Below are 17252 nucleotides of genomic sequence, written 5' to 3' on the forward strand. Positions count from 1 at the left end.
AAGCATCCTAAGAGACTACTACAAGCAACTCTATGCCAATTAAATGGACAACCTGGAAGGAATGGACAAATTTTTAGAAAGGTATAACCTTCCAAGACTGAACCAGGAAGAAACAGAAAATATAAACAGACCAATCACAAGTAATGAAATTGAAACTGTGCTTAAAAATCTTCCAACAAACAAAAGTCCAGGACCAGATGGCTTCACAGGTGAACTCTATCAAACATTCAGAGAAGAGCTAACACCCATCCTTCTCAAACTCTTCCAAAAAATTGCAGAGGAAGGAAAACTCTCAAACTCATTCTATGAGACCATCATCACCCTGACACCAAAACCAGACAAAGACACTACAAAAAAAGAAAATTACAGACCAATATCACTGATGAATATAGATGCAAAAATCCTCAACTAAATACTAGCAAACAGAATCCAACAACACTTAAAAAGGATCATACACCACGAGTGGGATTTATCCCAGGATGCAAGGATTCTTCAGTATACACAAATCAATTAGTATGATACACCATGAAGAATAAAAACCATATGACCATCTCAATAGATGCAGAAAAAGCTTTTGACAAAATTCAACACCCATTTATGATAAAAACTCTCTAGAAAATGGGCATAGAGGGAACATACCTCAACATAATAAAGGCCATATATGACAAACCCACAGCAAATGTCATTCTCAATGGTGAAAAACTGAAAGCATTTCCTCTATGATCAGGAACAAGACAAGGATGTCCACTCTTGCCACTGTTATTCAACACAGTTTTTGAAGTCCAAGCCATGGCAATCAGAGAATTAAAAGAAATAAAAGGAATACAAGCTGGAAAAGAAGAAGTAAAACTGTCACTGTTTGCTGATCACATGATACTATACATAGAGAATCCTAAAGATGCCACCAGAAAACTACTAGAGCTAATCAATGAATTTGGTAAAGTTGCAGGATACAAAATTAATACACAGAAATCTCTTACATTCCTATACACTAACAATGAAATATCAGAAAGAGAAATTAAGGCAATAATCCCATTCACCATTGCAACAAAAAGAATACAATATGTAGGAATAAAACCTACATAAGGAGGTAAAAGACCTACACTCAGAAAACTATAAGACACTGATGAAAGAAATCAAAGATGACACAAACAGATGGAGAGATATACCATGTTCTTGGATTGGAAGAATCAATATTGTGAAAATGACTATACTACCCAAAGCAATCTACAGATTCAATGCAATCCCTATCAAATTACCAATGGAATTTCTTACACAGCTAGAACATAAAATCTTAAAATTTGTATAGAGACACAAAAGACCCCGAATAGCCAAAGTGGTCTTGAGAGAAAAAAACCGAGCTGGATGTATCAGTCTCTGTGACTTCAGACTATACTACAAAGCTACAGTAATCAAGACAATATGATACTGGCACAAAAACAGAAATATAGATCAATGGAACAGGACTGAAAGCCCAGAGATAAACCCACGCACCTATGGTCAACTAATCTATGACAAAGGAGGCAAGGATATACAATGGAGAAAAGACAGTCTCTTCAATAAGTGGTGCTGGGAAAATGGACGGCTACATTAAAGAATGAAATTAGAACACTCCCTAACACCATACACAAAAATAAAATCAAAATGGATTAGAAACCTAAATGTAAGACCGGACACTATAAAACTCTTAGAGGAAAACATAGGAAGCACACTGACATATATCACAGCAAGATCTTTTTTGATCCACCTCCTAGAGTAATGGAAATAAAAACAAAAACAAATGAGACAAAAAAAAAAAAAAATGAGACCTAATGAAACTTAAAAGCTTTTGCAAAGCAAAGTATACTACAAACAAGACAAAAAAAAAACCCTCAGAAGGGGGAAAAATATTTGCAAATGAATCAATGGACAAAGGATTAATCTCCAAAATATATAAACAGCTCATGCAGCTCAACATTAAAAAAACAAACAACCCAATCAAAAAATGGGCAGAAGACCTAAATAGACATTTCTCCAAACAAGACATGCAGATGGCCAAGAAGCACATGAAAAGCTGCTCAACATCACTAATCATTAGAGAAATGCAAATCAAAACTACAATGAGGTATCACCTCACACCAGTTAGAATGGGCACCGTCAGAAAATCTACAAACAACAAATGCTGCAGAGGGTGTGGAGAAAAGGGAACCCTCTTGCACTGCTGGTGGGAATGTGAATTGATACAGCCACTATGGAGAACAGTATGGAGGTTCCTTAAAAAACTAAAAACAGAATTAACATATGATCCAGCAATCCCACTACTGGGCATATACCCAGAGAAAACCATAATTCAAAGACACATGCACCCCAATATTCATTGCAGCACTATTTACAATAGCCAGGTCATGGAAGGAACCTAAATGCCCATCGACAGACAAATGGATAAAGAAGATATGGTACATATATACAATGGAATATTACTCAGCCATAAAAAGGAATGAAATTTGGTCATTTGTAGAGATGTGGATGGATCTAGAGACTGTCATACAGAGTGAAGTAAATCAGAAAGAGAAAAACAAATGTCGTATATTAACGCATATACGTGGAACCTAGAAAAATGGTACAGATGAACCAGTATGCAGAGCAGAATCAGAGACATAGATGTAGAGAACAAACGTATGGACACCAAGCAGGGAAAGTGGCAGGGGGTTCATTGTGGTGGGATGAATTGGGAGATTGGGATTGACATATAACACTAATATGTATAAAATAGATAACTAATAAGAATCTGCTGTACAAAAAAATAAATAAAATTAAATTAAAAAATTAAAGCTAAGGAGAATTCCTAGCCAGCAGACGGCTCTAAAAGAACTGCTAAAGGAAGCTCTTTAGTTAGAAGGAAAAAAATAATACCAGAAAGAAACTTAGACTATCAGGAGCAACAGCAATTATATTAATATCTGGGTATAAATATATATTAGACCATTCTTCTCTTGATCTTTAAAATATGTTTGGCAGATGAAAGCAAAAAATGTAATATTGTCTGGTGGGGTCTTCAATGTATGTAGATGTAATATACATAACTAAAGCATAAAGGAGGAGAGTAAAATGGTCCAAATGATGACAGTTTCTACATTTCAATTGAAGCAGTAAAATACTGACTCTAAATAGACTGAAGAGTTAAGCATGAACTTAGTAATCTCTAGAGCAATCATCAAAAAAATTATATGAGATACAATCAAAATTAGAATAAATTAAAATAGAATACTAAAATGCTCAAATAACCCTTAAAAAGGCAGAAAAAGGAAACAGAAAAAAGAAGAGGAAACTAAAAACAAGTAATAAAATGGTAATTCTAAATCTAAACATATCTATCAATAACCATATTCACATTAAATGGCCTAAATATACCAGTTAAAAGACAAGGACTGTCAGAAAGACCAAAGAAATATGACCCAACTATACTGTTTATGAGAAACTTACTTCAAATATAATGATATAAGTAGGTTAAAAGTAAAAGGATAAATTTGATAATGACACTGTTTCCTGATAATAAAGGAACTGCATCAGAAAAAAAAAAAAGTAAAAGGATGGAAAAAAATATATACCATACAAACACGAATCAAAAGAAAGCTGCAAGGAATAAAAGGTAGTTCAACATTAAAAAAAAAAAAATTAACCAATGTAATACACTACATTAATATACAGAGGAAAAAACACAAGCATATCAATTAATGCAGAAAAGTCATCTGACAAAATCCAACACCCTTCACGACAAAAACAGAAAACTAGGTATATGAGAGAACTTCCTCAATATGATGAAGGGCATTTTGAAAAACCCACAGGTATGATGTTACTCATACTCAATGGTGAAAGACTGAAAGGTTTCCCTCTAAAATCAGAAATAAGGGGGCTTCCCTGGTGGCGCAGTGGTCAAGAGTCTGCCTGCCGATGCAGGGGACACAGGTTCGTGCCCTGGTCCGGGAAGATCCCACATGCCGTGGAGCAGCTGGGCCCGTGAGCCATAGCCGCTGAGCCTGCGCGTCTGGAGCCTGTGCTCCGCAACGGAAGAGGCCACAGCAGTGAGAGGCCCGCGTACCACAAAAAAAAAAAAAAAAAAAAAAAAAAATCAGAAATAAGGGAATTTCCTGATGGCCCAATGGTTAGGACTCTGTGCTTTCACTGCCAACGGCCTGGGTTCAATCCTTGGTCGGGGAACTAAGATCCTGCAAGCCACACAGCATGGCCCCGCCGCCAAAAAAAAATCATAAATGAGACAAGGATGCCTGTTTTCATGCTATTCAATACTGTACTTAAATTCCAGCGAGAACAATTAGACAGTAAATAAATGAATAAAAGGCACAGATGACATGATCCTATATAGAGAAATCCCAAAGAATCCACAGGAAAGCTCATAAAGCAAAGAAATGAATTCAGTGAAGTAGTAGGATACAAGATCAAAATACAAAAATCAGGGCTTCCCTGGTGGCGCAGTGGTTGAGAGTCCGCCTGCCGATGCAGGGGACACGGGTTCGTGCCCCGGTCCGGGAGGATCCCACATGCCGCGGAGCGGCTGGGCCCGTGAGCCATGGCCGCTGAGCCTGCGCGTCCGGAGCCTTTGCTCCGCAACGGGAGAGGCCACAACAGTGAGAGGCCCGCGTACCGCAAAAAAAAAAAAAAAAAAAAAAAAAAAAAAAAAAAAAAATACAAAAATCAGTTGTGTTTCTATACACCTTCAATGAACAATTCAAAAAGAAAATTAAGAAAGGAACTCCTGTATATTGATATATCTACATCTAAATATAACTAAATCACCTTGCTGTACACCTGAAACATTGCAAATCAACTCTACTTCAATAAAAAATGATAATAAAAATTAGAAAAAAAAAGAAAGCAACTCCATCTACAACAGTATCTGAAAGAATAAAATACCTAGGAATAAGTTTAAATCAGGAGATTAAATACTTGCATACTGAAAACTTCAAAACTTGCATAACCTAAAGCAATCTACATATTCTGTGCAATCTCTATCAAAATTCCAAGTCTTTTTTGTAGAAATGGAAAAGCTGATTCTCACATTTATATGTAATTGCAACGGGCACCAAATAGCCAAAATAATCTTGAAAAGAAAACACAAATTGGGGGCTTCCCTGGTGGCGCAGTGGTTGAGAATCGGCCTGCCAATGCAGGGGACAAGGGTTCAATCCCTGGTCCGGGAAGATCCCAAATGCCGTGGAGCAACTAAGCCCATGCACCACATCTACTGAGCCTGCACTCTAGAACCAGGAGCCACAACTACTGAAGCCTGCGCACCTAGAGCCCGTGCTCTGCAAGAAGAGAAGCCACTGCAATGAGAAGACTGTGCACTGCAAGGAAGAGTAGCCCCCGCTCACCGCATCTAGAGAAAGCCCAAGCACAACAACAAAGACCCAACACAGCCAAAAATAAATAAATTAAAAAAAAAAAAGAAGAAAACATAAGTTGGAGGATACAGACCTACCAATTTCAAGACTTACTACAAAGCTATAGTAGTCGAAATAGTGGGGTACTGGGAATTCGTTGGTGGTCCAGTGGTTAGGACTCTGAGCTTCCACTGCAGGGGGCACGGGTTCAATTCCTGGTTTGGGGAACTAAGATTCCCCCACGCTGTGTGGCCAAAAAACAACAACAACAACAAAACAGTGTGGTACTGACATAAGGATACACATATAAACCAATGGAACTGAATAGAGGAACTAGAAATAAACCCTCACATATATAGTCCAATGATTTTTGACAAGGGTACCAAAACCATTCAATGTGGAAAGGCTAGTCATTTTAACCATTTTTAAGTGTACGGTTCTGTGGCTTACTTGCATTCACAATGTTGTGCAACCAAAGAAAAGCCCTGGACCTGACGGCTTCACTGGTGAATTTTACTAAATATTTAAAGAACTAACATCAATCCTTCTCAAACTCTTCCAAAAAATTGAAGAGAAGGGAATACTTCCTAACTCCACTACAGCAGCATTCCTAATACAAAAGCCAGACAAAGATACTCTAAGAAAACTAGAAACCAATATCCCTTATGAACACTGATGCAAAAATCCTAGCAAACCAAATTCGGCAGCAAATTAAAATTATACACCATGACCAAATGGGATTTATTCCTAGAATGCAAGGATGGTTCAACATACAAAAATTGATCAATATAATATACCACGTTAACAGAATGAAGGGAAAAAAAATATACAATTATCTCAATTGGTGCAGAAAAAGCATTTGACAAAATTCAACACCTTTTTATGATAAAAACGCTCGACAAACCAGAACTAAGAAGAAATTAACTCAACATAATAAAGGCCAAATATGAAAAACCTACAGCAAACATCATACTCAACATGGAAGACTGAAAGCTTTCTGCTAAGATCAGGCACAAGATAAGGATGCCTGCTGTTGCCATGTCTATTCAAAATACTACTGCAAGTTCCAGCCAGAGCAATTAGGCAAGAAAAAGAAATAAAAGGCATCCAGACTGGAAAAGAAGTAAATTTAGTTGTTTGCACATGAAATAATCTCATATGTAGAAAACCCAAAAGATTACACAAAAAAATAGTTAGGACTAATAAACAAATTCAATGAAGTATCAGGACAAAACTCTACTTTTAAAGGGAAAAATATGTGCACATTTTTCCTCTTAATTTTTGCCAATTTCCAGGCATAGAGCTCCAGGTTTATATTTCTGTATCCTCCACAAGGCCTATCTCTTTGCTAGCCCATTAAATATTTACTGATTGAACAATACATTCTTTTTTAAAATAAATTTATTTATTTATTTATTTATGGCTGTGTTGGGTCTTCATTGCTGTGCACGGGCTTCCTCTAGTTGCAGTGAGTGGGGGCTACTCTTTGATGCAGTGCGCAGGCTTCTCATTGCAGTGGCTTCTTGTGTTGTGGGGCACTGGCTCTAGGCATGTGGACTTCAGTAGTTGTGGCTTGCGGGCTGTACAGTGCAGGCTCAGTAGTTGTGGCGCACAGGCTTAGTTGCTCTGCGGCATGTGGGATCTGCCCAGACCAGGACTTGAACCCTTGTCCCCTGCATTGGCAGGCAGATTCTTAACCACTGTGCCACCAGGGAAGCCCTAATATGCCATCTTAAAATGCGGTTTGATAAAAGTTTCAAACAGGTATCCCATTAATTCCATGGATTCTGGTTTGTGCTAAAAGTTACAGAAATATTTAACTATGCCAAAGGAAATAAAATGCTTAGGTTATTAGAGTTGCAAAAGCAGCTATTGTTATTACCTGCTGAACAGCTAGTGTACTGTCCATTTCATCAAAGGATTCATCAGGCCAATTATAGAAATCCTATAAAAAAAATTCATGATTAAAGCACGTACAAAGTTACAAAGAAGATGCAATACTATTATGATTAATTTCAATTCTTAATAAAGATCCGAAGTTATACCAGAGAAGAAAAGCCCTCATACGGTAAACAATGTGATTATTAGTGAATAAGTTAAAGGAATTTTATTCAATGTTTTAAATGAACACCAAGATTTTATTTAATTGAACTATAAGCTATACTTTTTTCAGTCACAAATCCCTCAAATATGGCTCCCATAAACCTCTCATGTATTACTTAATTGATAAGCCTATCACTTTTTTGTTTGATAGTTAAATATTTTTCTAAATGTTATACTGAAAAAAAACAATCTCCAGGCAGTAAAAAACTGAATCAGTTTTTACCCAAAGAGAATAGCTAGAGTTAGTAGTAGTTACTACTCCATAAATATTATTTAAGACAGACATTATAAATTATAATTCCAATTCCAAATGGTGTTTTAAATTTCTAAATCAAAATATAAGCTCCATCAAAAAGCAGTCATCTAAACGGAACAACCTTCTCTTAAGGGGAATATTTCTGTGGATCACTTTGCACTGGTTCTGAATTTCTCTATAGATAGTTCAGTTCATAGACGTTCCCCTAAGTGGTTAAGAACCTTTCCATTTGACTGCTGAAATATATCCCTTGTAGGTGCGCATTGTCCAACGCATTGTAGGTACTCAATAAATGTCTGAGAAAAGGTAGTAGTAAACCAACAATCCATAACCCTGTATCGATCAACATGGATTAAGTCTCCAAAGGCCATGAGGAAAAATTGGAGCAAGCTGCAGAATACAGTGCATGATACCACATGAATAAAAGTTTAAGAAAGTGCAAAACATACTTATGAATATAATGCATATATAATAAAAGTATAAAGGAAAAAAAAGGAATGATAATCACCATTACTGGCTGGGAGTGGGCAGAAGACAGAATATCACAATACAGAGGGATTTAACTATATTAGTAATCTCCTAGTTCTTAGAGTAGGTGATGGGTATGGTACACCTTTTTAAGTGTCTTAAGCATTTCATATCTTTTTTTAAATAGTTGCCTTATCTGAATGAAAATGAACTTTATTTTAAAATGTCAAGAAATAAAAACAACTTTCTGGAAATTGTTCTAGGGTGTCTTTTCCTAGACATCATCTACATATCACCAGAAAGTAGTTTTTAAATTCTTCCTTTCTGATTTGTAGTGAAAACTGTTTCTATCAATACGCTTTGCCTATTCTTTCGTTTTTAAAAAAAAAGAAAAGATAGTTTGTAGAATATTTTGTTTTTAAAATATTAGAAAACACATATAGTGGTACACAGAAAACATGTAAAAAAGTTAATTGGAAATTAAATGCTTTGCCTCATCATAACTGTGATATACTTTAAACACTTAAAAGAGGAGCCAAGGGACTTCCCTGGTGGCACACTGGTTAAGACTCCACGCTCCCAGTGCAGGGGGCCTGGGTTCAATCCCTGGTCAGGGAACTAGATCCCACATGCATGCCGTAACTAAGAATTCACATGCCACAACTAAGGAGCCAGCGAGCTGCAACTAAGGAGCTTGCCTGCCACAACTAACACCTGGCACAACCAAATAAATAAATAAATATTCTAAAAAAAAAAAAACAACAGGAGACAAAAATCCAGCCTAATGAACATTCTCATCTAATTCAGTTAAACGTTTACTGAAAACCAACTTTGTGCTTATAACCCAATCTAACCAATTAAAAATAAAAAAGGAGGAAGATACTCTACCTACTCTATTATAGTTCTAAATAAATCATTTTAGAATAGACCCCTTTCACTGAAGGAAATCAGTGTGATAGACAAGGGGTATGACAGAATGCTGCTTAAATAGTCCTTTTTTAAAAAAATCTTAACCTTTTCTAATACATTTTATTTAACAACCTTGATCGATGACCATCTGGAAAAAAGCAAAGGAGTTTTCTTATAGGTGACTTACTCATAACAACACAGCAAACAGGTGTGTTACAATATTGAGTTAAAATCTATGATTCTCTAACCTTTCAAAATTAAGAACTTTTGAATAAGTAAAAATGGATGGTTCTCAGAATGTGAGTACAAAAGTCCATTTCTGAATTTAAAAACATAAAAGTTGATCACTTAAAAGAGTCAGAAATAATGCTGCCACAGAAAAAGAATTAAAGGTATCTGAGAAAAGATCATTTATAAAGAAAGAAAGTTTAGAAACAGTAAAAGCATAAATAATATATAAATTCCATGTAGTATGACCACAAAATTGCCAGTAGAACTGACACATGTGACTTTATAAAAAAAGGCTTCCCAACTAAACTCTAGAATTCAAGTAACTAGAAGCAACTTGTTAAAAAGAAAAGGTCACTAATGAACTAAGAATCGAATCTGGAGACTGTGCAACCTTGAGCAAATGCAGTCTAATCTCTGGGCTTCAGTTTCCTTTTCTGTAACATGCATCTAGGAAGCTGTCTGTATCTAAAAGTTCCCTTTGAAAGAACTCCCTTTCCAAAATTCTGTGCAAGATATTAAAATGTATTCTCTGGCATACTGTCATAGCTCTACGGTTGTTTCTGGTTTCCTCCCCCTCCGTCTCTTTTTCTTTAAAATTACATTTTTAACACATCTCTTCCGATTTTGGAGTCTGTACTCAATCGCAAGGCATTTTACCTGGCAGATTAATCAGATGAGGTGTATTTGATTTTTTTAAGAATGTGAAGCATCCCGTCTTTGGCAAATCCCAAGAATCAATACTGAAATAAGCACCAATTCACCCCAAGTACTACCCTACTAAAAGGTGATAAAATTATAATAAGTTCATTCCCTATGCTTCACATATAGTAACAAGGAAATTCACAAGGAATGGCATCTAACAAGTCCCAGCCTGATGATGAAAACTTGCTGGACCAGAGAACAGCTACGGAAAGAAGTGGTCAATGGCAAACAGCAGGAGGAGGAGGATAAAGTAAATTATCGACTCCCGGATCCGGCTAGACAAGCTGGATGGCAGAAGTCGGGCACGTCACAGGCCAGGTAGGAAATGGAAACCAGGACGAGGTAGGCTGTTGTTTACACCCCTCCCACCCTGGCAGCCCCGACCCTAACGGAACCCCGGGGGTCTCCACCCGGCCGGCCGCGCCCCTCCCCGAACCTGGTCACTGGGGATCAGGGGAGAAGCGAGGACAAGCAGTCACTGCTGACAGGCTCCCAGTCCCGGGCCTCAGCGGCCCCCACGCGCCCCTCACGCCCACCGTCCAATCGGAGCTCCGCAGACCTCGCGGGCCGCCGCCGCCTCAGCCAAACCAAGGGGCTGAGGCTCCGGAAGAGCAGGCCGGGCACCAGTGCCCCTGCCCGCCCGCCTGTCGCCGCGGCCCAACCTCCTCGCAGAAGCATCCACCTTCCAGGTGCGGCGCAGCTCGGCACCAAGAGTCCCCTCTCCCCTCCACCAGAGGTGCAGAGATAGTACCTGGGCCTTGGTGCCCGGCCTGTTCCGCCTCAGCACTGCCGTCCCCTCCGCCATGACCATAGTGCCAGAGTCTGGGCGGCTGGAGTCGGTACCCGGATGTAGGGGACGGCTGCCTGCGCGGGGGGCGGGGCGGAGCGGCGCTCTAGGTCCGGGAGAGGGGGAGGGGCGACGGCTGACGGCAGAGCCGCAGCCTGCGCGGGGCAGGTTGGGAGGAACCCGAGGAGGCCGGGAAAGGACCGGCGGGCGGAGGGAGGGGCACTGGAGAAGGAATATCCGACGACTCACTGGCGGCAATGTGGCGGGAGGGAAAGACCACGCCGCGGAGGCCAGGAGTGGCTGCGAGGGAGTTCGCAGGCCAGCTCAGAGAGCCGCTGCGGGAATGCGCAAGTTCGGCGTAACGCGTTGGTGCATCTCCTTGGGCTTAACTTTAACGTTGGTTAACGTTGGAAAGACAGAGTTTGCACAATGGAGACCGTTTCAGTAAACTCTTGTGCAAGCAAATACCTAGAGAAGCGTAATTCTGTCCCAAAATCTGCCTAGGCGTGCAAAGTGGGAAACAGGCCAGCAGTCTGGGAGAATTCCACAGACCGTGCATGAAATCGACCCAATTTCAAATCAGACTCGGGCTTAGAGTGTGAAATGATATTTCCGCTATCCACTAACTTCAAAACCAAGGGCTTTTCAGTAACAAGTTTGTGTAGATAAGAGACCCAGATGCCAGTTATCTGAGATAGAGTGGACATTTGGTATTGTGGGTCAAGCAAACAAAATTAGCTTGTAAATTTTGCAAGTCAGAAGCAGGAGGAGAAAATGAATGCCCCTTGATAGACAGTGGGAGTTGTGCATCTTACAGGATTTCAGATGTCCTTTGTTGCAAGTTTTAAGTGTTCTCTTAAGTCATGAAATCACAGTAGCATTGGCAAACTTTTTTTTTGTTCCTGCTTGGAAACCTTAAATCTTTGATCTGGGATGAGGGAGGCCATAGGTTACCAGATGCGAAGACAGTTAAAAGAGTAAACAGTGTATATACAGTAGGGTGATTTCCAAGAGAGGAAAACATCAGGTATCCCATCAAGTACACATAAAGGTGTATTGAGAATGCTGAGAGATGTAGCAGAGGCTCCAAAGATGGAAGGGAGGAGTGGAGGAGAGGTTGGTTAAAATGAGTGAGTGCAAAGCCGAATAACTCATGACTTGGAATTTTGTTCAAAAGCATTTAACAACGGGAAGTCTGTTTGCCTTTGAGTAAGATTCTTTCTATCGGGAAGATGTAGAGACTGGTAACTTTTTTTTTTTTTTCTGGCCTGAGTTTGGTCTTCATTGCTGTGCGCGGGCTTTCTCTAGTTGCAGCGAGCAGAGGCTACTCTTTGTTGTGGTGCGCTGGCTTCTCATTGCAGTGGCTTTTCTTGTTGCGGAGCACAGGCTCTGGGTGCGTGGGCTTCGGTAGTTGTGGCACCCGGGCTCAGTATTTGTGGCTCGCAGGCTCTAGAGCGCCGGCTCAGTAGTTGTGGTGCACGGGCTTAGTTGCTCTGCGGCATGTGGGATCTTCCCGGACCAGGGCTTGAACCCGTGTCCCCAGAATTGGCAGGAGGATTCTTTTTTTGTTTGTTTGTTTGTTTTGCGGTACGCGGGCCTCTCCCTGCTGCGGCCTTTCCGGCTGCGGAGCACAGGCTCCGGATGCGCAGGCTCAGTGGCCATGGCTCACGGGCCCAGCCGCACCGCGGCACGTGAAATTCTCGCAGACCGGGGCACGAACCTGTGCCCCCTGCATCGGCAGGCGGACTCTCAACCACTGCGCCACCAGGGAAGCCCAGGAGGATTCTTAACCACTGCGCCACCAGGGAAGCCCCGAGACTGGTAACTTTTCAAGAGCAAGGACAATTCCATCACTACCTCATAGACAGCAAAAAATTTCTTCATTCAACGAGTATTTATTAAGCCCCAGTACGTGTTTGGCACTGAGGTAAAGGTATGAAAAGGCGGCATCCTTAACCATAAGTTGCCTAGAGTCTAGCAATGGAGACAGCCGTGCAAATCACCAATTCTCTTACTAAATATAGTGAGGATCTAAGGCAAGCGGCACCTAAATATTGCCTCCCTAAGAGAGATAAGGGTGGGTCTGTAGAGAGCAGAGTCTTAGGTCTGGACAACCTCGCCTTATTTACTCCAAGGATTCAGTTAACATTTCCCAGATTGTGTGGTAGTCCCCGAGCTGTAAATATCAGTTACCTATAGTTGAAGGGGCTCATCTTAATGTTCTCTTAAGTCCAGATTTAATAATACTTAAGTAATACTGTTTCAGCCCATCTGAAAAGAACAAAAGAAAAAGTGAATAAGTAGGTGTTAAATTAAGGAACAAAATACGTATTCATCTCTTTGAAAAGTCTAATCAAGTTATGTTGTGATGTCAATTCTGGCCTTGTTCACAGGAAGAACCTTTTTCTTTAAGGTTGAAATGTTTCTAGCTCATAACCTTCACATTTTAATTCCTCTATCAGTCTGCAGATTATGACCTCCAAGCAAAAAGTTTTATAACCATGATTAATTTAGGGGATGGGGGAAGAAGAAGAAGAAAAAAAAGCATGATTAGTACCATAACAGTTACATGTAATAATGGGTTACTTGAATATTTTGGTTAAAGAAGGAGTAGTCTTTTTAAAGGCAATATGGACAAAGGAAAATAACTTTAGACTGAGATTCAAGAAATCTAAATTCTCTTGCTTGTTGACTGTAAGACTTTGAAAAATATCAAATAAAAGGGTTGGGTTTTTTTCGTTTTTTTTTTTTTTTTTTTTTGGTAATGAAACTAGTGCACAGCAGTTCTTTCCTTCTGCCTCATAGAGTATGAAAGTATAAAAGTAAATACTCCTGGAAGTCTGTTAAAGTTTTAGAAGAAAATATTTTGTAAATCCAAAGAATCATAAGTAATTTCAAAACCATCTATCCAATACGAAATTCTCTTTGGGGAGTTTTAAAATCCAAGTAAAATAGTGAATGCCCATTGTGTGTAAGGCACTGAGCAAATGCTAAGAAACATGAATAAGATGTATAATCTATCCTCAAAAAGCTTAAAAATGAATGGGAAGGAGGATATGTAAATTACTATACTACAAAGCAATATGTCTTAAGTGTTAAGCAGCCCCTGATGGTTGCCTACTTGCTATCCGTACCCGTTCACTCATGTTCTTTGCAAACAGACTTTGATCTTGCTCAGTATCCATCTCTCCGAATTTGAGCAGAGAAAGGTAAACCCATCTCTAGCTGCGGGATAAATCCTCATTGGACTAAGCCAATGTTTAGTTAAAGGGTGAGCATGTGACTCCATTTTAGCCTGAAGAGATATGAAAAGATATCTGATGGAGCATTTTAGGGAAGGGTTTTCTTAATCTTGACGAGATACTAAAAGAGATGATCCCTTTTTTCTGCCAGTGAACCTTGTTAAGTCTGAGGCTGCATCAACCGTCTTGGCTTGAAGGAAGCCAGCCTAAGAGCAAAGCTGATGCAGTGAATGATGCATGAAGTAGTTGAAATGTGCTATAAAGTAACATTTATCTGTGGAGTTGCAGGAGATTTCATTGTGGACCAAGTAAAGGCGAAGCAGCAGTGAAGTATGGAGATGTATGTTCATAGCTGAACAAATTAGTTGTATATGTAGCTTTATACATTTTCAATGTATTATTTGAAAATTAATTTCTCTTTATAAAAATCATTATAGACAAAATTTTTTTAATTTATAAAGTTCAAACGTAGACAACTTTGACTACAAATGAGTGAGAGACTGAACTCCCACTGCACTTCATTTTTCTGTCTAGAATATTTGACCAATTAGTGATTGTGGTAGCCAGATGCCAAGATGGCCCCCAGTGATGATTATCTCTTGGTATTTACACCTTTGTGTGGTTCTCTCTCACGCTGAATAGGGCTGACCTGTTTAACCAATAGATTCTGTGAAAATGGTGTTGTGTGACTCCTGATGTTAGGTGATAAAAGACATTGTGCCTTGCTCTCTTAGCTCACCTGCCCTGGGTGAGAAAGCTGTCATGTGTGAGGACCCTCAAGTAGCCTATGAGGGATCTGCATGGTGTGGAACTGAAGCTCCCACCAAAAGCAAGCATCGACTTGCCAGCATAAGTGACCATCTTGGAAGTATAACTTCCAGCTCCAGTCAAACCTTTGGATGATGGCAGCCTCATGAAAGACCCCAAACTAGGACCACCCAAATAAGCTGCTTCCAGATTTCTGACATACAGATACTGTGTGAGATGTTCATTGTTGTTTTAAGCCACTAAGTTTGGGGTGATTTGTTACGCAGCAATAGATATCTAATACAGTAATTCCTGAATTTTCAGGAAGATGTGATCAGAAGAGACAAGTCACAACAGACTGTTATCATTTCCTCTTTTTAACAGGGGACCTCATGTCTTTCATGAAGTTAACGGCATTTTCTACCTTTATTTTCTTTTTTTTGTCTTAATACTTATGCATTTATTTGGCTGCGCTGGGTCTTAGTTGCTGTGTGCAGGATCTTTAGTTGCAGCATGCGAACTCTTAGTTGTGGCATGTGGGATCTAGTTCCCTGACCAGGGATCGAACCTGGACCCCTGCATTGGTAGCACGGAGTCTTAGCCACTGGACCACCAGGGAAGTCCCTACCTTTATTTTCTAGATGACAGCAATCTCTATCTAAAATTATGGTATTACTTTAGTTGTTTACTTCTGCCTCCCCCATTTTATTCATCCCTGTATCTCCAGTGCCTAAGACAGTGCCTGACACATGTTCAAAAAACAATGAATTACTTAAAAATACTATAATAAACTGACCTTTTGAAATGACAAGCCAGATAAGTGAGTACCCATTGATGTTTTTTCCAAGTCAAGTCTGCAGGCTAAATGAGACTGAAAGAGCATTTTGTAAGAGTTTGGCTAAATTTTAACATGCCTTAAAGAACTAGGCTTAATCTGTAAGAAGAAAGAGGGTTTGGATCCATTCCTTATCTCTTATAACAGGAAAATCTTCATATAAGCCAAGGTTGAAAAAGAAAAACACCCATAAACTATAAAACCAAAAACTATAAAAATACCTAAAGAAACCAGTGGAAGAAATTTATATCAGAGAAGACTTTTCAGAGTTTGAAATAATAACCAGAAGCTATAATGGAAAACATTTATTCAACTATACCAAAATGACTTCCTGCAAATTCAAAGCATAAACAGAATCAAAGCCAAATTGATAAACTGGAGGAAAAAAAATTTGTCACAAAGAAACAATTCCCCTGATAGATAAAGATATCAAATCATAAAAGGTCAGTCACCCAGTAGAAAAATGAGCAGAAGATATTAACCGTCAATAGGGACTGTCAGTTAACAGTAAAGGAAATAGAGATGGCTCTTAAACACATGAGATCCTCACCATCATTCATAATGATAAATTAAAATTATCAGTTTGGCAAAACATAAACTTTATAACATCCTGTATTATTGAGAGTGGGGAGAAATCAGCAGTCTCATACATTGCTGGTAGGACTATTAATTGATAGAACTTCTGTGAAGGGCAACTTGAAGGGGTGTGTGTGTGTGTGTGTACACATATATGATTAAAGTCCACATACCCTTTGACATAGCAATTACATGCCTAGCAATTTATCTTACAGATATGAAATTTATGCAGAAATTTTATTTTTTGCAGAACTGTTTCTAATAGCATAAGTTTAGAATTTAAATGTCCATCAATAGGAAATGCTTAAATAAATTTTGGTCCATCCAAATAATGAAATATCATATAGCTATAAAGAGAATGAAACTTTTATGTACTTTATAGATTAATTCCAAAGACAAATTGTTAATACAGAAAAAAACAAGGTGCCAAATGGTGTGTATGGAATATTTTATTTTTCAAAAGGAAAATGAATATATATGTATATATATTTCATATGCACAAGATACATATGTTTATACACACACATATACATATGTATACATAAAACACCCCTGACAGGAAGAATATAAACTGTAACACTAGTGCTTCCAGGAATGGAACTTTGTGGCTAGGGCACAGGGATGGGAAGGACTCTTACATGCATATTATCTAGTTTTAAAAAAATTAAAGTTTAAGGAAAAAAAATAACAGGCTTGGGCTTCCCTGGTGGCGCAGTGGTTGAGAGTCCGCCTGCCGGTGCAGGGGACACGGGTTCGTGCCCCGGTCCGGGAAGATCCCACGTGCCGCGGAGCGGCTGGGCCCGTGAGCCATGGCCGCTGAGCCTGCGCGTCCGGAGCCTGTGCTCCGCAACGGGAGAGGCCACAACAGTGACAGGCCCGGCCCGCGTACCGCAAAAAACAAAACAAAAACAAAACAAAACAAAAAATAACAGGCTTGACTCAAAATGTTAAGGGACATCTTGTGCCCTCCTTTTACAGTTAATTCTTAAACTAAGAGGGGTTAGATGATTTGTCA

General features: G+C 39.3%; 2 protein-coding genes and 1 non-coding gene across 5 annotated transcripts in view; 1 reads left to right on the top strand and 2 right to left on the bottom strand.

Moving 5' to 3' along the window:
- MOB4 (MOB family member 4, phocein) overlaps positions 1–10927 on the bottom strand; it is a 25932-nt gene extending 15005 nt beyond the window's left edge. Inside the window, exons 1-2 of one of the 3 annotated variants that reach the window (XM_022567320.3) lie at positions 10802–10927; positions 7264–7326 (exon numbers count right to left, since the gene is read on the bottom strand). In XM_022567320.3, coding sequence (XP_022423028.1) covers positions 7264–7326; positions 10802–10861 — 123 coding nt within the window. In that variant the 5' untranslated portion in view covers positions 10862–10927. Of the gene's footprint in view, positions 1–7263; positions 7327–10586; positions 10711–10801 lie in introns of those variants that run through there. The other 2 variants (XM_089916541.1, XM_089916540.1) reach the window with 2 other exon arrangements.
- LOC149748541 (uncharacterized) overlaps positions 10186–17252 on the top strand; it is an 8636-nt gene continuing 1569 nt past the window's right edge. The window contains exon 1 of the mRNA XM_089916542.1: positions 10186–10739. Coding sequence (XP_089772668.1) covers positions 10339–10739 — 401 coding nt within the window. The 5' untranslated portion in view covers positions 10186–10338. The remainder of the gene's footprint in view (positions 10740–17252) is intronic.
- On the bottom strand, positions 15374–15445 carry TRNAG-ACC (transfer RNA glycine (anticodon ACC)). Its single transcript has one exon. It is a non-coding gene; the product is annotated as a tRNA-Gly (tRNA).

The sequence above is a fragment of the Delphinapterus leucas genome, chromosome 8 (genome assembly GCF_059928025.1).
Source record: "Delphinapterus leucas isolate spDelLeu-1000000601 "Yukka" chromosome 8, BTC_Dleu_Yukka2, whole genome shotgun sequence".
NCBI classification, from domain to species: domain Eukaryota; kingdom Metazoa; phylum Chordata; class Mammalia; order Artiodactyla; family Monodontidae; genus Delphinapterus; species Delphinapterus leucas.